This window comes from Haematobia irritans, chromosome 3 (genome assembly GCF_050003625.1).
Source record: "Haematobia irritans isolate KBUSLIRL chromosome 3, ASM5000362v1, whole genome shotgun sequence".
Classification (NCBI taxonomy): Eukaryota; Metazoa; Arthropoda; class Insecta; order Diptera; family Muscidae; genus Haematobia; species Haematobia irritans.
The window spans coordinates 67439131-67462242 of NC_134399.1; the positions used below are offsets into that span (position 1 = coordinate 67439131).

The 23112-nt window shown below is 32.7% G+C and overlaps 1 protein-coding gene across 1 annotated transcript in view; it reads right to left on the reverse strand.

The window, feature by feature from the left end:
- Positions 1 to 23112, reverse strand: part of Cbp80 (Nuclear cap-binding protein subunit 1) — a 71489-nt gene that overhangs the window by 6052 nt on the left and 42325 nt on the right. The window contains exons 4-6 of the mRNA XM_075298749.1: positions 6322 to 6569; positions 5986 to 6229; positions 102 to 226 (exon numbers count right to left, since the gene is read on the reverse strand). Of these exons, the coding sequence (XP_075154864.1) occupies positions 102 to 226; positions 5986 to 6229; positions 6322 to 6569 (617 nt within the window). The remainder of the gene's footprint in view (positions 1 to 101; positions 227 to 5985; positions 6230 to 6321; positions 6570 to 23112) is intronic.

The following is a 23112-nucleotide window of genomic DNA, read 5'->3' on the forward strand; positions in this document are numbered from 1 at the left end:
TAACATTTTTTGTTGTATTCAAAGTGACTGAATGTAGATCACCAATGGCTGAATTTCTTAGATTTTTCAAACTCATGTCTAATGCTCAAGGAATGACTTACCTCTTCTGTTGGTTTGTCGACCGTTGTTACGGGCTTTTTGCGTTTGGGTGCTGCCTCATCTTCTGAATCGCTTGATGAAGAATCTGCTTTGGATAACTTCTCCTTGGCGTCATTCAATTCAAAATCTAAAAAATAGATAAAAACAATGAAAATTAAAATAAATCATTTTTCCACATTAAAGTTATTTTGCCAACAATTTTATACAGTCGATTTAATTAAATTTACCCTAAGAAGTAAGCCAGTAATAGAATATAACAATCAACTTTGTATTTATATGTACAATTTAGACACAATTAAAGTAATGTTCCTTAAGATTCCATGCAGCGTTGCCAGAATTGTTACATGCGGAATGGGGTTGAAAGGGGATTTGTCTCTTTTGCCCGATATGCATTTATTTTACCACAGAAGACATTTGAGCGAAGTATATGATATTTTTCGAAATCGGTTAAGATTTAAACATAGGTCATATATGAACTGCTATTTATAAAATTCTCATAAAATTTGGTACAGAGAGTGCAATTACTTGCTATATTTTTTTGATGTAGAAATAGGTCCTAGCAAACGGTTTTAGATTTGGATTTGGTGAAGGAAAAAAATATTGTCGACTTTGGATTTTCTTTACTTGTTTCCCCACAAACAGGGAGAACAGGGATGTAAAAGTTGGTACAATTGTACTAAATTTGGTACCATCCACTTTTTAAAAGTACAATGGTACTACAATGTATTTGGTACAATTTGAAATACTCAGATCGTCTTCAAAATGTTCGAGAAGTTCTAATTAATCGATTGTCCAATATAAAATATATTGCACACATATTTTAGGTATACCCTCAAAAAAAATCGCTTCTCTAACATATGTTCCAAACATATTTTGCAGGAAGCATATATATTATTGGATACTGCCGAAACATTAATATGTTTGTATTATGTAAACATATTGTATGTTTGGAAGCATTTTGAGCCCAAAAACATTATATGCTTGGAAGAATTCTCCCCAAAGAAGATTGTGCTCATTCCCTCACATAATTTTCATTTCTACAAAATTTTTTAGTTCTTGGCACCTTTTTCTGTAATACAAATAATGTTGAAGGAATTATTCAATTTTATAAATTTTTAAAATTTTACCATTCTCCTGGACGGAGAATCGAACCGAGGACCATACAGTTTGTAAGCCATCACACTATCCACTGGGCTACGTAGCTGTTATGGCCATCAATAGACAATTATCGTTATAAGTTATATTTATGTAGCATAGTCTGCAGCGCCCACGAGCCGATGCAAACAAAACATTATTTAACAGAAACATACATTTGTTTGCCACGTGGAGCAATGGTTAGCATGTCCGCCTTTCATGCAAAGGGTCGTGGGTTCAATCCCTGCTCCGACCGTACACCAATTTTTTTTTTAATTTACACATTTATATTTATACTATATTAAATTTTTATAATGAATGCTCTCAAGGCGAAAGCACTGGCTGTTTTATTTTTTTTCAAATGACTATTCTCTTTACTCCGAATACTCATTCTAATATTCAAATTAAATAATATTTAGACTTAAGCATATCAAATTTTTGGACTTGTCATAAAACAGTTTTCCGAAACAACATACAAGCGGTTTCACACAAGTTGTTCTCTTTTGATTCTCTCGCTGTGTTATGTTGATATCTTTCGTCAACCCTCCTGGTTTCCATCACTATTTCTTTCTCTATACTATCTCTCTGTCGCTCTCTGAATAAAATATCACAACATATATATGTTTACTCGAAATTTGTAAATGTATATATGTTTACATTCACACATATTATTTTTATGAAACATTCATGCCCCAAACATAATATATTCTAACATACTAATATATGTGTCCCAAACATTTAGAGTTAGTTTAGGAACATTACATGTTTGCACTTAAATATATTGTGTTTAAAAATTGTGCCCGAAACACATTTTGTTTATATCGGAACATATGAAAAACATATTTTTCTAACAGTGTAGTAACCAAATTCCAATCAAAAGGGGTAAGAAATTTAAAAATTTGGAGTTCGATTTGTATCTGACATCTGACAATAAAATATAACATTTGGGAATATTAAATGCAAACTGAATATTTAAAATACAATACATCAACTGTGGACTCGACGTAGACCATTTTTTCTATATACTGAAATGGATAAAAAACTATATTTAGGATTTTATAAAGCATTTCCATGGAACTTTAGTCTTAAAACTGAGGTCATGTCGAAACTTCGAAACCCACCACCATGAATCAAATATAATAGTTTACTTTGAAAACTCTTCGTCGTAGCGGGTTATATAATATAATTTTTAATTTTATATATATAATTTTAGGGGGTTTGATGAAAAATCTTCTCCCAAGCCAATCAGTTCAACCAGTACGCTTCCCTAAGAAAAATTTTAAAGATACTACCTATGAAGACTAGATCAGATTCTGGATTTATGAGAACCAATTTTGAGTTTTAGAGAAATCATAAACATATCGTGCATATGATGAAATAACGCCTTGATTTGAAATCTTTAATCTGTAGATTTTTCCGCCATTATTTAAATGAATACGATGAGTAAAATCTGGAAATTTTACTTTCAGTTTCAAGCTACTTTCATGATCAGTGCGCCTGCTATACCCTGAAAAGAGTGTTTTCTTTTCTAAGGAACTAAATTTTAGACAAGCAAAGTTTTCTTTTGATACAAATTTTAGAGATAATCGTTGAATCGATTATCAAAAATTCGGATTAGTTTGTTCTAAATGAAAATACTTTATACGAAAGGGGAATTTCGTATGTCTAAAATTTCATTCCGGAGGAAAATATTTCTTCTTTAGGTGTGCCCTCAATAAGTTAAATCGGTCTATATAGATGCCTTACCAAATGGAACGGTAAAATAAATGCGATACAGATTTTTGAGGGTCTAAAATTCCAGTATATTTACATTTTTGTGCAAATCGGATAAAAACTACGGTTTCTAGAAGCCCAAGGAGTTAAATCTGGAGATCGGTCTATGTGGAGGCTATACTAAAACATAGGTCGACACACACCATATTCGGTTAACCTATTTGTGCTCAGCCGGATTCCAGAAGACCTACAAATAAATTCGGGAGTTAGGTCTAACAGGTTGGCTGATAAGTCCCCGGTCTAACAAAGAAAAACACATTTTTTTTGTCAAAATTCGTTTTTATTATTCAACATAGTTCCCTTCAAGAGCGATACAACGATTATAACGACCTTCCAATTTTTTGATACCATTTTGGTAGTACTCCTTCGGGTTTGCCTCAAAATAGGCCTCTGTTTCGGCGATCTCCTCTTCATTGCAGCCAAATTTTTTCGCTGCGAGCATCCTTTTGAGGTCTGAGAACAAGAAAAATTCGCTGGGGCCAGATCTGGAGAATACGGTGGGTGGGGAAGCAATTCGAAGCACAATTCATGAATTTTTGCCACCGTTCTCAATGAGTTGTGGCACGGTGCAATGTCTTGGTGGAACAACACTTTTTTCTTCTTCATATGGGACCGTTTTGCCGTGATTTCGACCTTCAAACGCTCCAATAACGCCATATAATAGTCACTGTTGATGGTTTTTCCCTTCTCAAGATAATCGATAAAAATTATTCCATGCGCATCCCAAAAAACAGAGGCCATTACTTTGCCAGCGGACTTTTGAGTCTTTCCACGCTTCGGAGACGGTTCACCGGTCGCTGTTCACTCAGCCGACTGTCGATTGGACTCAGGAGTGTAGTGATGGAGCCATGTTTCATCCATTGTCACATATCGACGGAAAAACTCGGGTGTATTCCGAGTTAACCGCTGCAAACACCGCAAACATCATCAACACGTTGTTGTTTTTGGTCAATGTGAGCTCGCGCGGCACCCATTTTGCACAGAGCTTCCGCATATCCAAATATTGATTAATGATATGACCAACACGTTCCTTTGATATCTTTAAGGCCTCTGCTATCTCGATCAACTTCATTTTAACGTCATACAAAATCATTTTGTGGATTTTTTTTTGATGTTTTCGTCGGTAACCACCTCTTTCGGGCGTTCACCGTCCTCCGTGCTCATTTCACCACGCTTGAATTTTGCATACCAATCAATTATTGTTGATTTCCCTGGGGCAGAGTCCGGAAACTCATTATCAAGCCAAGTTTTTGTATTTTTTCCCTTCAGAAAACAGTATTTTATCAAAACACACAATAACAAAAGTTGCTTCACAAAAGACGCTCTATATCACAAACTTACAGACGTGAAATTTTGACACGAATCATTTGAAGGTTGGTACTATATAAAAAAATATGCAATTAATACTAGCGACGCCATCTATGTGTCAGACCGGGGACTTATCAGCCAACCTGTTATATGGGGGCTATACCAAAACATGGACCAATACTCAACACCTCTTAATGTTCCTCAAATACCTCTAGAATTCCACTTTCAGACGAATTGGGTGAAAACTACGAATTCTAGAAGCCCAAAAAATAAAGTCGGGAGATCGATCTATATGGGGGCTATACCAAAACATGGAACGATAGGCACCATTTGGAACACCTATTTGTGATTTTGAAATACCTCTAGATTTCCGATTTCAAGCAAATCGATTAGAAAATATAGTCTCTAGACGCCCCAGAAGTAATATCGGAGATCGGTCGATATGTGGGTTATACCAAAAAATGGACCGATACACCTCAATTTCGGCACACCTATTTGTGGTCCCAAAATACCTCTAGATTTCCAATTTCAGGCAAATCGGATAGTAAATACAGTTTCTAGAAGCCCAAGAAGTAAAATCAGGAGTTCGGTCTATATGGAGGCTATACCAAAACATGAACCGATACGGACGATTTTCGGCACAATTCTTTATGGTCCCAAAATACCCCTAGATTTTCAATTCCAGGCAAATCGGATAGTAAATACAGTTTCTAGAAGCCCAAGAAGTAAAATCGGGAGTTCGGTCTATATGGAGGCTATACCAAAACATGGACCGATGCACCTCTTTAAGGTCCAAAAATACTTCCAGATTTTCAATTTCAGGCAAATCGGATAGAAAATACAGTTTCTAGACGCCCAAAAAGCAAAATGGGGAGATCGGTCTATATGGGGGCTATACCAAAACATGGACCGATGGGCACCATACTCGGCACACCTTTTTCTGGTCCTCAAGTACCTCTAGATTTTCAATATCAGACAAATCGGGAAGTCGGTTTATATGGGGACTATATCAAAACTTGGACCGATATAGCCCATCTTCGAACTTGACCTGCCTGCAAACATAAAACGAATCTGTTCCAAATTTCAGGACGATAGCGCCATTTTTGAAGGCTGTAGCATGATTACAACAGACAGCCAGACAGACGGACATGGTTATATCGTTTTAGAATTTCTCCCTGATCAAGAATATATATACTTTATATAGTCGGAAATCGATATTTCGATGTGTTACAAACGGAATGACAAACTTATTATACCCCCATCACCATTGCATAGTGGTGGGTATAAAAATTGTTTCCACTTAATTAATTTCCAATATTGAATGTCTTATTCCTAATTTTTGAACAAAAATGGCAAGTGTTGTGGTTTTTTAAGAAGCGCTTGTGTTCAAATCCCCAATTTTGTTACGTCTTTGACTGAATATTACAGATTTTGAATTTTGACTCGCACAAAAACTTTACCAATAGAACCTTCGTTATTTTACAAGTTGATAAGTAATTTTCATATTTCGGTTACTATACTCCAATCCATTATTTTTAAATTTGGTACATTTTTAATCCAAAAAGTACGCTTTTTTATTCTCGTTGGTACAATTCAAAAAATTGATTTTTCATCCCTGATCGAGAATATTCTAAAATTTCACTACAAACTAAATAAATTATTCCAACTCACTTAATTTGATGACATGCTTGTTCATTTTCTTTATGGTCAAGTGTAATATTTCCCAAAGATACATTTTTGTGAATTCTCCTGTCATTTCCTTCGAGAAAATCCATGTCGCAACAGCAGAACAATCCACAATTTGTGTTTTCAATAATTTATCGATAATGACAACCATCATTTGTTGATGATTCTGCCACAATTCGAAAACATTATGAAGTATACAAATTTGAGCTTCTTCAGATTCTGCCAAGGCCTGTTATTAGGGATACAAAAATAAAAAAAAAAAACGAGAAATACTATTAACTACACAAAGAATAATTACATTTCAAAGCCCACAAGACTTACCTTAAAAACTAAATGAAATTTCGATATTGCAGCGAAGCTATGGGAAAACGATTTTGAGCCCAAATTTAATAGAGTCTGAACAAAGACATCAATTTTCAATGGATTGAATGAGGTCTCAGACATTTCCTGATCAGCATTTTCTCCCGAATTTGGCAATTCTTTTAGGATGTTTATAACCTCTTCGGCAGTGCATTTTTGGCGTATAGCCACAACCAATTGATGGGCTACTTGGGTTCCGGCCAATGAAGCTGTAATTAAATTGAATAAAAAAATATATTTTTTTTTAAATATTCATATGTTATACTATTTATTGTTATTACATAAATACTAAAATCAAATCGTACAAAGATAATAAATGAAAATAAGGAAGTCTATGTGGCGCTCAAAAATAAAAACAAACAAACGCCTTACCACATACACTACATCGGTTTCTTAAATTAATTGGCAACAAAAGTGTCACCAACCTCAGCTTTAAGATTGTTGTACTTTCATTTCAGTTTTTTGTTTTTTTTTTCTGCAACATTATTACATTAAGTGACGTTGTGTCGTTGCCTATTACTTCATATTTAGGTATGTATGAAGAAATTTAATTAATCGGTACTTGTAGTTTTATTTAAGTAAAATGAACATTTTACTCAATTATATTTGGTTAACACAGTGGTTTTATGTGAAGTATTGTTCCATGGTTTATTTGTGGTCTTCTAGGACTTCTAAGGAATATTTTGCAAAGAAAATTTATTGCTAAGTTTAACGATTTTTATGGCATATGTGAAGAGAAAGCTTCTTCTTAGACAAATGATATTTCACTTAGTAATAAAATATTTTCTTTAGTAGCAAATAACTTCAAAGAACTTGCAACAACAGTCTCTTTATACCCTTCACCACTACTGTGTTACAGGGTATAATAAGTTTGTGCATTTGTATGTAACGCCGAGAAGGAGTAGTCATAGACCCATCTTTTAGTATACCGATCCACTTAGAATTAAATTCTGAGTTGATTTAGCGATGTATGTCTGTCCGTCTGTCTGTTGATGTAGTTTTGTGTGCAAAGTCCAGCTCGCAGTTTAAGTTCGATCGGCCTCAAATTTGGCATAGGGTCCTTTTTCGGCTCAAAGACGATCTCCATTGATTTTGGAAAAAATCGCTTCAGATTTAGATATAGCTGTCATATATATTTATAACCGATCTGGTAATAAATAACGTATTTTTCAAACGATCTTCTTAAAATTTCGTATAATCGAATATTTTGTGAGTCTCGTAAATCAGTCAAATCGGTTCAGATTCAGATATAGCTCTCATATATAGCTTTCGCCCGATTTACACTCCTATGTCCTCAGAGGTCAATCTTTTGCTGCGACTTACGTATATATAAATATACACACCGAATTTGGTTGAAATCGGTTCATTTAGATATAGCTCCCATATATATCTTTCGCCCGATTTAGATCCATATAACTACGGAGACCAAAGTTTAATTTCGATAATTTTGATTTTTTGCACTGAGAGTTCAATTAAAATTTTAGCAATGTTTGTTTTTTTTTATTTTATCAAAATCGACTCAGAATTAGACAAAGCCCCCGTATATACAGTGATGTTCAAAACATTTGCAACCACATTCACTGTTAAAAATAAACCGTAATTATAATGAAAATAAAAATATTAAAACCAAAATGCAATCTTGTTGCTTACTATGTTAATTTTAAAGATTCAAGGAAATAACGGAACTAACGATCAAGATTTTTTGATAATTTATGTTTTTTTTTTTTAATTAGAGTTTTCGCCTGTTCAAAACATGTTTAGGATTAAATGGTCAATGATAACCTTTGGTTCAGGTTTAAATAGATTTCGTAAGCCTTTTGCAACAAGTTCGTACCAATTTTTTCGGTTTACATCTTTCCAAAGGTTGTTTTATGACATTTACTGGCGACTTTTCAGGCGACTGAACAAGCTAGTCAAGCACCCGTAATTTTTCATCAGAAATCTATTGTTTTACCACGTTACACGTGTACTAGAGGTCATGATCGCGCTGAATAATTCATGCGGACGGCACACCCAGAGAAGGAATATGATCACCTCAAACATGTTTCAAGAGCACCATGTCACTTTTTCACAGCGACCATGTACCTTTGTGGTCGCAAAAATAATCTTTTCTCGTCAAACATAACATGCTTTCCGAAATCAAATACATAATTTCCGAACATGGTTTCGACAAACATTCCCTCGACTCTATAAATCGGGCCAATAACTTGTCCAGAAAAATACCCCCAGACCCCACCATGACTGACGTAACTTTTTGCATTACTTGGATCAAGGCTTTCCTGGCAGCCTTCGTACTAAATTTCTACCATCCGATCCATGCAAGTTAAATTTTGAGTCGTAGGAAAATATAGCACATATCCACTGCTCCTGAGGCTATTTAAGGTATTTTTGTGAAAATTGAAGGCGCGCTATCCTTGTTTTCTTTGAAATCGGTAATTTTTGACATTCTTGTACATCCACGGTGTAACTCGAGACGCAGTTGGTTTTTGCATATTGTACTCTTCCAAACTTCATTTTTGTCATACCTCAACTTTAAAATCATCGATATTTTGCTTTTTATTATAATTTTATCGAATTATTTTAAAAAATAGGGCATTAAGGCCTATAGCGATCAGTTTATGGCCAAATTATGCAATTAACTTAACGATATTCCTACAATGCAATTTTTGTACATTTAATCTAATCTATCTTCTTATAGGTCCTTATAACTATTACAGATAAAAAATACAAAAAATAATGCCCTTAAAGAAGAAAATATTACAGGGTGATATGTAGTTGTAAATGTTTTGAACAGGTCGAATCATACGATTCGATTCTTTACCTTTCGTGAAATATCAATTTTTAATAATAGCCCATTCATTTTCCCAATTGGAATTTGGAAATAACACTCCATAAAGATTATTTTTTAAGTGGAAGCGAAACAATAAAATTATTATTATGGGAGATATACCTAGATTAGGTTCATGGTAGACCTAGTTGCAAATGTTTTGAACAGTACTGTACGTTCTTCCGATTTTAGCAAATATGACCAAAATACCCATATGTTCTTTGTAAAATCTTCACTGTAAGTCGAAAACTCGCAAAAATGATTCAAATTTACCTATACTATAATTCGTATATATCGACCTATAAATCATAAATGAAGATTTCCGAAATTTTATACAATTTAATATTTACAATATTTTTTTACTAACATTGTGGTTCGTCCCAATTTAAATTTTAAATCTAGACATTTTGTGAAAGTTTAAAAAATCGGTTTATAAATATTTGTATATGGGAAAATAAACCTTTATATAGCTTCTAACAAATTTGAAGGTGTTAAGATGGTATCAAAAATGTTGGTATACATAGTGGTGAAGGGTATAATATAGTCGGCCCCGCCTGTCTTTAGACTTTCCTTACTTGTTTTAGTTTTTAAAGAAAATTCTTTAGCTTTAGAAGAAAACTTAATTTGCCTAAAATTGTGTTTAATAATATTATCATCGTAGTATCCAAAAACATACATGTTCAGTAAAACGAATAACAATACTACTGTTCAAAAATCGTTGATGTGAAGAGGACATGTCGTCATTATTGAGTATAAAGTCTTCATACAACCTACGATAGCAATATTTGCAAACAAGTTATATTAGGGTAGAACAAAATGTTAAATAAATAGATATTAGTTAGTTAATTAAATAACTATAAATTTAAAAATTTAGTTCGATCGAAAGATTTCGACCTCCATTTAAGTTATTAAATCGGTACCAACGATGAGAAGCCTCACACTGAAAAAAAGCAGGCCCGGTTCCAAAGATTTTGTCTTTACTTTAAAAATGTTGGTATTGATTCCGAAGCGGAGAATACAAGTAAGGATACTTTTAAGACACAATTCTCTTTTAAATTTGGATTTTGTGTACTTGCTTTAGGAAGCAAATTTTAATTTTTCCCTTTTTCAGCTTTTTTCTTCATATGCTACCAAAGTCCTTTAGAAACGAGTTAACGACAACTTTATTTCCTAAATTAAGACCCGACTTCCAGTAGAAATTATGCTATGTTTCAAGTAAAAAACGTCTTTAAAATAAAGTGTTGAAAAACATGTCCTATATGCGAACGATTTTTTATTTTGTAGCTAAGATGCAAAAAGACAACAAATTTAAAGACAATTTCATTAAATTTAAAGAATTTTTCTGAATTATTAAAGTCAATTTGACATTAGCCCAAACATGTTTTCTTTCATGTTATGATAACCATTTTTAAGTGAAATCACTTAATTATAAGGACAATACGACTTAATTGAAAACTTTATCGACTTTTGGGCAAGGAAAAAGCTTTATATTAGAGAAATGTGTCTTCTATGCTAAGCAAAAGTTGCATTCGTATTTTAAAGACATGAAATCTTTGACCTCACGACAATATTTTTTCTGTATATAAGCGGATATATTTAAAGAATCTATATCTTGGTTCTATACAATTGAAATTAGTCTGCATATCTCATTTATAAAATGCCCCCTTTTAAAACAGCCAAATTACAACGGATATTTCTTAGTTTGAAAAAAAAAAATCTTTATATCCTTTTATGAAACATGTTCATGAGAATCCGAAGTTTTTAATCTTTAATCCAAAGATTCGAGATTGCATTTAATTTAAATATTATTTCTTTTGACTAAAAATGGTCTTCTTTACGTTTAGGAATAAATCGGAAAAAGACGAAAACTTCAAAATTCAACAAAAAAAAAAAAAACAAGATTATTAATTAACATCTCTTCCAGTGTGTAAAAATTGGGGGCTCTAATTAGATTTCATGGGATAAATTTAGATGTAATTATGTGTATATAATTCCATGCATGACTATATCTAACATCAGACCTACCTATATATAGGAATAGATATAATTAAATGGAAGACATTAGATCTAAGCCAATATTGAGATCTGATCAGATCAGATCTAATTCCATAGTGATTAGATATCATTAGATTTTACCATTTTTCGGATCAACTCATATCTAATAATATCAAATTAGATCTCTCAATTTTTACTCGGCTTTATTTTATAAACAATTTTTCGTAATTTTATTTAGTTTATCGACCTTTTTCCTTAATTATTAGCTTTTGTTTTTTAATGGGCTTTCAAGGTCACTTTAAAATGCGAATAAAGCAAGAATTGAATTATTCCATTATTTCCATCCAAAGTTTCGCTGGGATTATTTCCAGCCTCATCAGGGATGATTTATTTATTGGATCTGGCAACAACTTTTATGGAAAATAACAGAATATAGGCTAAGCTCTAACGTAATTCCAAGAAGGAAAAGTCTGAGACGTTTAGTATACCGATCGTCTTAGAATTAAATTCTGAGTCGATTTAGCGATGTCCGTCTGTCTGTCTGTCTGTCTGTCTGTCTGTCTGTCTGTCCGTCTGTCTGTCTGTCTGTTGATGTATTTTTGTGTGCAAAGTACAGCTCGCAGTTTTAGTCCGATTGTCCTAAAATTTGGTATAGGGTCCTGTTTCGGCTCAAAGACGATCCCTATTGATTTTGGAAAAAATCGGTTCAGATTTAGATATAGCTGCCATATATATTTTTCACCGATCTGGTCATAATTGGCGTGTATATCAACCGATCTTCCTCAAATTCCGTACATCCGAATATTTTATGAGTCTCGAAAAACTTGCAAAATATCATCCAAATCGGTTCAGATTTAGAAATAGCTCCCATATATAGCTTTCGCCCGATTTACACTCCTTTGTCCACAGAGGACAATTTTTTGCTTCGATTTAGTTGAAATTTTGCACAGGGAGTAGAATTAGCATTATAGCTATGCGTGTCAAATTTGGTGGAAATCGGTTCAGATTTAGATATAGCCCCCATATATAGCTTTCGCCCGATTTACACTCATATGGCCACAGAGGCCAATCTTTTACTCCGATTTAATTGAAATTTTGCACAGGGAGTAGAATGAGCATTGTAGCTATGCGTGCCAAATTTGGTTGAAATCGGTTCAGATTTAGATATAGCTCCCATATATAGCTTTCGCCCGATTTACACTCATATGACCACAGAGGCTAATTTTTTGCTCCGATTTAATTGAAATTTTGCACAGGGAGTAGAATTAGCATTGTTGCTATGCATGCCAAATTAGGTTGAAATCGGTTCAGATTTAGATATAGCTTTTTCTGATTTCGACAAAAATGGTCAAAATACCAACATTTTCCTTGTAAAATCGCCACTGCTTAGTCGAAAAGTTTAAAAAATGACTCTAATTTTCTTAAACTTCTAATACATATATATCGAGCGATAAATCATAAATAAACTTTTGCGAAGTTTCCTTAAAATTGCTTCAGATTTAAATGTTTCCCATACTTTTTATCACTAAAATTGTGTTCCACCCTAGTCCATTAGCCGACTTAAATTTTGAGTCTATAGATTTTGTAAAAGTCTATCAAATTCTGTCCAGATCGAGTGATATTTAAATGTATGTATTTGGGACAAACATTTATATATAGCCCCCAACACATTTGACAGATGTGATATGGTATCGAAAATTTAGATCTACAAAGTGGTACAGGGTATAATATAGTCGGCCCCGCCCGACTTTAGACTTTCCTTACTTGTTAATTATAGTTTTAATTGGAATATATTTTTTGTAAAAAAAAAATAATATTGAGGTCGGTTTGGTCTTCGCATCGAAATTCAGCTTGTTTTGGTGAAATATAGAAAGACCAAATGTTACACAATCAATTTTGAACTCATGATTTAATAAAAATATAATTGTTGTCATGTACATTTTTGCACTTTTATTTATATATTCAACTAATTACATTTTTCTAAAGATTATGCCCACCCTAATATATAGGCTTTAGTATTAAATGTATGACTGCACAAGGGTTACATATATAAATTTTTCATCAAATAGAAAGTGTTTAATTTAAATGTCTCTTCAACGTTTTCATTAATCTGGAACTGAATGTGCTGGATACGACACAACAATGGTGGTTGTGATACATATTAATTTAAGTAGGATTGTAATGAGTAACGCATAATAGGACGTATATGAAAATTGAAATACGCTAAAAATAGCTTTTCGGATCGACTTTTTATACCCTCCACCATAGGATGGGGGTATATTAACTTTATCATTCCGTTTGTAACACATCGAAATATCGATCTAAGACCCCATAAAGTATATATATTCTGGGTCGTGGTGAAATTCTGAGTCGATCTGAGCATGTCCGTCCGTCTGTTGAAATCACGCTAACTTCCGAACGACACAAGCTATCGACTTGAAACTTGGCACAAGTAGTTGTTATTGATGTAGGTCGGATGGTATTGCAAATGGGCCATATCGGTGCACTTTTACGTATAGCCCCCATATAAACGGACCCCCAAATTTGGCTTGCGAGGCCTCTAAGAGAAGCAAATTTCATCCGATCCGGCTGAAATTTGGTACATGGTGTTAGTATATGGTCTCTAACAACCATGCAAAAATTGATCCACATCGGTCCATAATTATATATAGCCCCCATATAAACCGATCCCCCGATTTGGCTTGCGGAGCCTCCAAGAGAAGAAAATTTCATCCGATCCGGCTGAAATTTGGTACATGGTGTTAATATATGGCCTCAAACACCCATGCAAAAATTGGTGGATATCGGTCCATAATTATATATAGCCCCCATATAAACCGATCACCAAATTTGGTTTTGGAGCCTCTTGGAGGAGCAAATTTCATCCGAGTGAGTTGAAATTTGTGAATGACAGTCTTTCATAGAAGTTTCTAGGCAATCCATGGTGAAGGGTACATAAGATTCGTCCTGGCCGAACTTACGGCCGTATATACTTGTTTATTTTCAGTTAATTGAAAGCGGGAACAAAGAAATTGAATATGAGTGCGTACATTGTTTTCACATCCCCAAGAGACCTACAGTTTATAACAAATTTATTTTTCTCTTGCTAACAATTTTTTTTTTTTACAGAGAAAAGAAAATGGCAAACGATCTCGATAACGATTTTAGAGGTAACTTAATTCAAAATTGTTAATTAAGGCCATGTTCTATGAGAAAAGTACTTCTCTGCAGCTTTTCCAAGAGCTAAATTTTAAGCGTGGATATGAGCAAACAATGCAATTTGCGAGTGCTCATGAAAATCTGATGCATGGTAACCAAACATGTCGTGTAATGGTAAGTCATTATTCCTACACTCAAAAAAAGTTTACTAGGATCCAAAATCTTTGGACTTTCCTTTCCTTTAAGGATTTTGGTATTGATTCCAAGCCAAAAATGCAGGTTCTTTAAAATAAGGAAATTTTTTTGCGACCTATCTGGCTTTAAATCTAGGATCTATAAAATAAAAATTGGGATACAAAGCTCATTTATCGAATTTTCATTATATTTTTCCGGTATATTAATAAAGCTATTCACGTACAAACAAATGCCAGTTTAAAAAATCCAAATTATGACGGATACTTCGAAGTAAAAAATATTTTCTTAATTCCAAAAAAAAAAAAACTTTAACCAAAGAGGCTAATTCCTCAAAATAAGTGTTAGCCTAAATTTGAAGCTTTTTATCTTAAATCTAAAGTTTCAATATTTCTGTTAATTCAAGGACAATTTCTTTAAATCAAAACTGTGTTTCTTTACTTTAAGGAAAATTAGCTTTAGTTCAAACACATGGAACTTTAACGGCGGAACGCAAATTTACAAAATTTGTGTCCTAAATTTAATGGACAAAATTTTTGAAGCAATGATTATAAACTTTATTTTAATTAAAATTTCATTATTTTAAAGAAATTTGTCCTTAATATGTTGTAAATTTCAGATGCTAAAATTTAGGTTACGTAATCTTAAATATCACGTAAATATTTTTTTCAGTGTAGCGATATAAATGCACCGATTTGATAGGGATCTTATGCTGCAACAAAAACTACGGCATTACATCAGTACAATCTATTGATGTAGCACATGTAACAATTGCGATTGCTATATCCCATTATCAACAAAAATCTAATCTGGGTTCGCAATGGCGCAAGGGCACTCCCCAAGAAAGTTTATCACCCCGACTTTGGAATGTTGTTATAAACTGTCTTTTTCTACTCTTTTTTTTTACGAAAATGCAGATAGTGACAGAAGCATATCTAACTTCTAAAAAGTAAAACATACGATCTAATATCGTAGAGTAATTTTATATGAAACCAAACTATGTATTTATCAAAGCGTTTGTACTTAAATCTAAACTATCAGACACTTACATGTGTTTACAACCATAAATGTGAGAGTACCGGCAACAGAGCATAAAATATCCAATTGATGAATGAAAAGATGGATGGTTGTTGGTTGCTTGCTTTGGATGAATGAATGGGAGCTTCAGACAGTTTTCCTTCTATGGAAGCCAAAACTGATGTACGTACGTATATGTATGGAAGCAAAAAAAAAAGGAAATACAAGAATTGTGACTTACGCAAGCCACAACCACAACATATTTGCTACTTGTACCAAATGATAACAAAATAAATTGAATATTATTAATTCAATTCAAGTCTCCAAGGTTTTTCTTTTTTGTTGAACGTTAGCCAAGCAAGTGATCTAATAAATTGAGACATAATTGGCAAAAATTAAATATAAAACTAATTTATTATTTTGATGCTTGAAACAAGGTCGTTTACAGTCAATTTAAAAATTCTCCACTTGGAAATATGTGTGACTAGAAGTCAGGGTTTTTTTATTAATCGCAATTCGAAATAATGACATTTTAACACACATATTTCTTCAATTTTCTGGTTTATTTACTCTCAGCATGCTTTTTTGTCATACAAACCATGTAGAATAAGTTGTTCGATTTTAAAAATTTTGCAAATTTTACATCTCGTCCACATGAAGAATCGATCCACGGACCATAAGTTTATAAGCAAACACACTATCCACTGGCCCACCTAGCTTATTGTCATTAAAGGACAATTATCGCTATAGCCAACACCACACAAACAACCCTATATGCAGGTCTATTTATAGACCACATTGTTGGACACACGGATGCCGATGTAAAGAAACTTTATTTAAGGAAAACAAATAACTGTAGTAGGTCTTTTTGGATCGTTTGGAAATGGAAATCATGTAATTTTACATATATCTCTCAAGATTTCGAAAGGATGCTCATATAGTAACATAGTATGAAATATACACGCAAAGAAAAAAACCGTTTCGAAAACGTGTACCGAAAACGTTTTTCTTTTGTTAGAGTTTTTTGAATTGCTTCGAAAATTTTAAACTTTTATCACCAAAAAAATTCGTTTGTTACACAATTTTTATTTTTTCAATAAAAAAAGTTATTTTTGAAATAACAACACAGTCCATTTCGTTTATATCAAACACTGTTCTTTTCTGACTTTAGGTCTTTAATAAGACACATTTTACAGTTCAAAATTTAATATAGTACAATGTAATGTTGAACATTTTTTCGGAATCTTCCGAATATATCTGGAATATATGTAAAAAAAAAACAAAAGCAAAAAAAAAAAACTTTGGCCGAAGCAGGGATCGAACCCAAGACCCTTGGCATGAGAGTCGGACGTAGCTACCACTGCTCCACGGTGCCAAACTAAATGTTTTTTTCTGTTAAATAAACTTTGTTTATTCGGTTCGTGGGCGCCGCAAGCTATGCTATATAAATATAAATTATATGGATATTTATCTATTGATGACCATAACAGGTACATAGCTCAGTGGTTAGTGTGTTGGCTTACAATGTGCATGGTCCGCGGTTCGATTCTCCGTCCAGGCGAAAGGTAAAAAAAATTTTAAAAATTTATAAAATCGTATAATTTCTTCTACATTGTTGGTATTACAGGAAAAGGTTTAAGAACTAAAAATCCTCGTTGATGTGAGAAAGATGTGAGGGACAATGCAATGCAAGAAAATAATGTTTTTTTTTGAGCTAGTCTTTATGAAATTGTTTTTACATCCTGGAAAAGAATAAACGTTTATCACAAAAAGTATATACTTTTCTTCCAAATACACTTCCTTACAGCGAAAAGCAAATGAGAAACGAACTTTGTTTGTCTAAAATTTCGTTTGGGAGGAAAGAATTATTTTTTTGCGTGTACTACTTAAAATATGTGTTATTTAAGACAAAAAGCCAGAACACTGCTTGATAAAAACGAAATGAACTGTGATTCTGGAATAAAAAGTAGTCTTTTATTGCAAAACTAAAACTAAAAACTTTGTAAAAAGATATATTTTTTGTGTTAAATATTTAAAATTTTCGAAGAAATTAATAAACTGTAACTAAGGAAAAACGTTTGTGATAACCATTTTCGAAACTTTTTTTTTTCATTTCCCGTAGGACAAATGTCAAGCGGAAAACAATCACATGGTTATATCGGGCATGCCTCGTGCCCCATCACGACAAAGTCATATAATCATAGAAATAAACTAACACGCTGAGAAAGAATATGATCACCTCCAACATCTTTTAAGAGCAAAAAAAATTTTTTTGTCGCAAAAATTTTGGCTTTTCGGAAAACATATGGGTGTCGAAATCAAATACATAATTTTCGAGGAAATAACATAGTTGCGACAAACGTCTTCTATATTCACCGTTCAAAAAATAACATTTTGCTCTTGAAACATGTTTGTAGTGATCATATTCCTTCTCCGGGTGTATGCTGCTGTTTATTTCGTGGGACCAGCTTGGTGTAGGATACTATGAGCTGGTGAAACTGAGTGAAACGATCACATGGGCATTGTATCGAACTAAATTGATGAGTTTGTATGTAAATTAATTGGAAATCTGTAATATTCCAAAGATATATTATTTTTATCTGGAATACGTATTATCTACAATAACAGGTTGGCTGATAAGTCAAAGAAAAACACATTTTTTTTTTTTTGTCAAAATTCGTTTTTATTATTCAACATAGTTCCCTTCAAGAGCGATACAACGATTATAACGACCTTCCAATTTTTTGATACCATTTTGGTAGTACTCCTTCGGTTTTGCCTCAAAATAGGCATCAGTTTCGGCGATCACCTCTTCATTGCAGCCAACTTTTTTCCCTGTGAGCATCCTTTTGAGGTCTGAGAAAGAAGAAGTCGCTGGGGGCCAGATTTGGAGAATACGGTGGGTGGGGAAGCAATTCGAAGCCCAATTCATGAATTTTTGCCATCGTTCTCAATGACTTGTGGCACGGTGTGTTGTCTTGGTGGGAACAACACTTTTTTCTTCTACATATGGGGCCGTTTTGCCGCGAATTCGACCTTCAAACGCTCCAATAACGCTATTATATGGCGTCACATTTGATAGTTTTTCCCTTCTCAAGATAATCGATAAAAATTATTCCATGCGCATCCCAAAAAACAGAGGCCATTACTTTGCCAGCGGACTTTTGAATCTTTCCACGCTTCGGCCGACTGTCGATTGGACTCAGGAGTGTAGTGATGGAGCCATGTTTCATCCATTGTCACATATCGACAGAAAAACTCGGGTGTATTACGAATTAACAACTGCAAACACCGCTCAGAATCATCAACACGTTGTTGTTTTTGGTCAAATATGAGCTCACGCGGCACCCATTTTGCACAGAGCTTCCGCATATCCAAATATTGATGAATGATATGACCAACACGTTCCTTTGATATCTTTAAGGCCTCTGCTATCTCGATTAACTTCATTTTACGGTCATTCAAAATCATTTTGTGGATTTTTTTGATGTTTTTGTCGGTAACCACCTCTTTCGGGCGTCCACTGCGTTCACCGTCCTCCGTGCTCATTTCACCACGCTTGAATTTTGCATACCAATCAATTATTGTTGATTTTCCTGAGGCAGGGTCCGGAAACTCATTATCAAGCCAAGTTTTCGCTTCCACCGTATTTTTTCACTTCAGAAAACAGTACTTTATCAAAACCCGAAATTCCTTTTTTTTTCCATTTTTTCACAATAATAAAAGTTGCTTCACAAAAGACTCTCTATCCCAAAAACTAATTGACTTACAGACGTCAATTTTTGACACGAATCTTTTGAAGGTTGGTACTATATAAAAATAATATGAATTTAATACTAGCGACGCCATCTATGTGTCAGACCGGATACTAATCAGCCAACCTGTTATTTATCAACCAGATGTTCACGTATGTTTCAATATTCCCTAGCCATACATGCAAACAAAAAAAAGTTTGGAAAACGTGTACCGAAAACGTTTTTCTTTTGTTGCACTGAAAAAACAGTGAACAAACCAGGAAGAAAACTTTCGGTTAATTTTAGAAAATTTTAAATATTTGTAGAAAATTTTAACTAAACAGTATTACAAACGTTGGCATCACGCCGATGTCATAAAAATAAGTAAATATTTTTCGACAATTTCAAGAAAAATTATTAGACATAACTAAGTTTTTTCACTTGTTAAAGAAAATTTTGTAATTTGAAGGAAACACTTGGAGTTCAAAATTGCAAGAATGTCTTTAGTGACATACGAAGTTCATGATGGACGCATTTTTGGTCAAATTTACAAATTTAAAGTTATTCTGAACTATTTTGTGGAAGACGCAAATTTAGTTAATCTTTATGCTTCATTTGAGTATATTTTTTCCCTCGGTTTTAGTTAATTTAACTAACTTACTTAAAAAATTATTAGAGTAAAGGAAACTTTCTCCAAACGTAATAACTGCATGAACTAAAATAAAGTTAAATTGGCTTTAGTGAAATAGAGAGTTCACTTTTTTTTGAGTGTGGAGGTTTTTGAATTTACAAAATTTTTATTTTTGCAATAAAAAATTTTTTTGATCCAAAAATAGTTCATTTCGTTTATATCAAGCGCTGTTCTTTTCTGACTTAATGTCTTTTATAAGCATTCCCGCCTTTAATACCAGGCGGGCGTGCTCCACATTGCTCCACGGTGACCAACTAAATGGACTTTTCTGTAAAAGTTTCTTTACATGGGCTTGTGGGTGCCCAAAACTATGTTCTATAACTGTTGGTGTTACTTGTGCGACAATTGTCTGTTTATGACAATAACACCTACGTGGATAGTGTGTTCGAATTCCAGTCCAGGCGAATGGTAAAACTTAAAAAAAAAAATTATAAAATCGAATCATTTCTTCTACATTGTTTAAATTAAATTAAAGAAAAACGTGGTAAGAACTAAAAAACCTCGCAGATGTGAGAAAGATGTGGGAGAAGATGCTGTTAGCCAGAAAATTATTTTTTTAGTTAGTCTTTATGAAATGACTTTTACATCCTGTAAAAGAATCAACGTTTATCACAAAAAGCTTATACTTTTCTTACAAACAAACTTCCTTACACCGAAAAGCGAATGGGTAATTTTCCAGCCTATACTGAAAAAAATATTTACGTGATATTAAAGGTTACGCAACCTAAATTTTAGGATGCGAAATTTACAAAATATTAAGGACAAATTTCTTTAAAAAAAAAGGAATTTTAATTAAAATAAAGTTTATAATCTTTGCTTCAAAATTTGTTTTTCATTAAATTTAGGACACAAATTTTGTCAATTTGCGTCCCTCCGTTAAAGTCCCATGTCTTTGAACTAAGACTAATTTTCTTAAAGTAACGAAACACATTTTCGATCTAAAGAAAGTGTCCTTAAATTAACTGAAATATTGAAACTTTATATTTAAGATAAAAATGCTTCAAATATAGACTAAGACTTATTTTGAGGATTTAGTGTCTTTCGTTTAAAGTTTTTTTGGAATTAAGAAAACATTTCTTACTTTGAAGTATCCGTTATAATTTTGATTTTTAAACTGGAATTTGTTTGTACGTGAGTACCTTTATTAATAAACCGTGAAAAGAGAATGAAAATTTGATAAATGAGATGTGTATCCTAATTTTAATTTTATTGGTCCTAGATTTAAAGCTAGATAGGTCGCTAAAAAAATTATTTATTTTAAAGAAGCCGCATCTTTGGCCCGGCATCAATACCAAAATCCTTAAGGGAAGGTCAAAATCTTTGGATCAAAGTAAACTTTTTTTTTGTGTATATTGTCGTAGTTTGTTTTTGTTGGCGTATCAGTCATTCGAAGCTCCCCAAAGTAGGATACGCGTTTCGCGGTATTTAAATGAATAATTTGAGATATATAAAGTTCAATAAAGAGAAAATTTAATCAAATTAAATTAAATAAAATAAAAATAAATCGACTTTATCCGCTTAGTACCAAACATTCATTAAAACATAAATGTTTCTTTTTTTTACATAGTGAAATCAGCTTAGAAGGCCTTTGAGAAAAATAGAGATCTCCATGAACCTCGCCACACACAATGTGATGGCAAAGATTAAGGTTTTGGGAAAATGTGGATTCTTATCATTGGCACTCATGATTCGCAAAAGCATTAACCATAACCAGTTACAATCTCAAAGACATGAGATTATCTTCCCGTAGTAGAAGTCAAAACAAACCACACGCTATATAAGAAACTAATTACACTTGGAAGACAATGGATGGATAGATGCAGCACGCGTTTGAGGATTTCATGTGAAAAACAAACAAACAAAGGGCAAATATTGCAAATATGTATGAAACTTAAATTGAAAATGTCTTGAATATTTTGTGTAAATAAATATAACACAAAATTTACGAATTATAACTGTATGGACATAATTATCATAAAACAAATTTCGATGATAAATCTTGAGTGGACAAAGAAAAATCAAAGACCTCCATGTAATTTCTTTAGTCACAAATAATAATGACATAATAACATTGGATGAATTGTATTTCAATTTGCAATTACCATAAATGTATTAGTGGACAAAAAAAGTTAACCTTGGCGTGTAAGAAAATCGTTCATTATTATTCCATGGATATTTTCATGGATGAAGCAAACTACATGACCACAGAGTTATAAAATTTTTCATGAATATTTTAATGAATGAAATCTTTCTGTAGATAACAATCAAGAACAACATTACTTGTGATTATAGTCGAAAAAAGCATTTAATATTTAAAGACAAACTATTTTTTTGCTATGCAAACTATTATGTTTACCCTAAACATATCTCTTTTAAGGCGCTGAATCCACATACAAACTATGTCTGTCAAGCAGAGCATCATTTGCTCTGATTTAATTCTCTCACTGTGTTACGTTGATGTCTTCCATTATCTATCTCCGTCTTTTTCTTTCTCTTTATCTTTTCTTTATTCTCTCTTGCCCTTGAAAATTTTCTACATTTCCACAGTCATTATATTTAACAAAATGTGATGTCCCAAACATTATATGTTCTAGCAAAATAAAATGTTATACTAGTTTATGAACATTATATTCTTGCACTTAAAATTAATGAGTTCTAAACATATAATTTTTACACCGAAACATATGAAAAGCAGTATTTTTTCGTCCGTGAACGACCTGTGAACAATTGGGTTATATAGCGAAATATATAAAAATCGCAACACAAAAAATTATTATTATTTTTTTTTTTTTGAATAAAAATTTTAAGTTAATAAAGTTTTAATTTGTTGTTACATTGTTGTTTTATTGTTGTTACATAGAAAAAAATTCACGAAAATTGTTCCAATTAAAATTGAGTTTTAAAAAATATAATGTTTTAAAATATATTCAATTAAAAATTTAATTGAATCAACAAATTTTGTAATTGAAATAAAAATCAACCACACAAATTAATAGTATCAATTAATTTTTTAATTGTCTCAATTAATTCTTAATTGACTATCAATTAATGATACTATCAATCAATTTTTAATTGATACTATCATTTCTGTGATTGAAGGCATTTCAATTAAAAAGTTAATTGGATCAATTAATTTC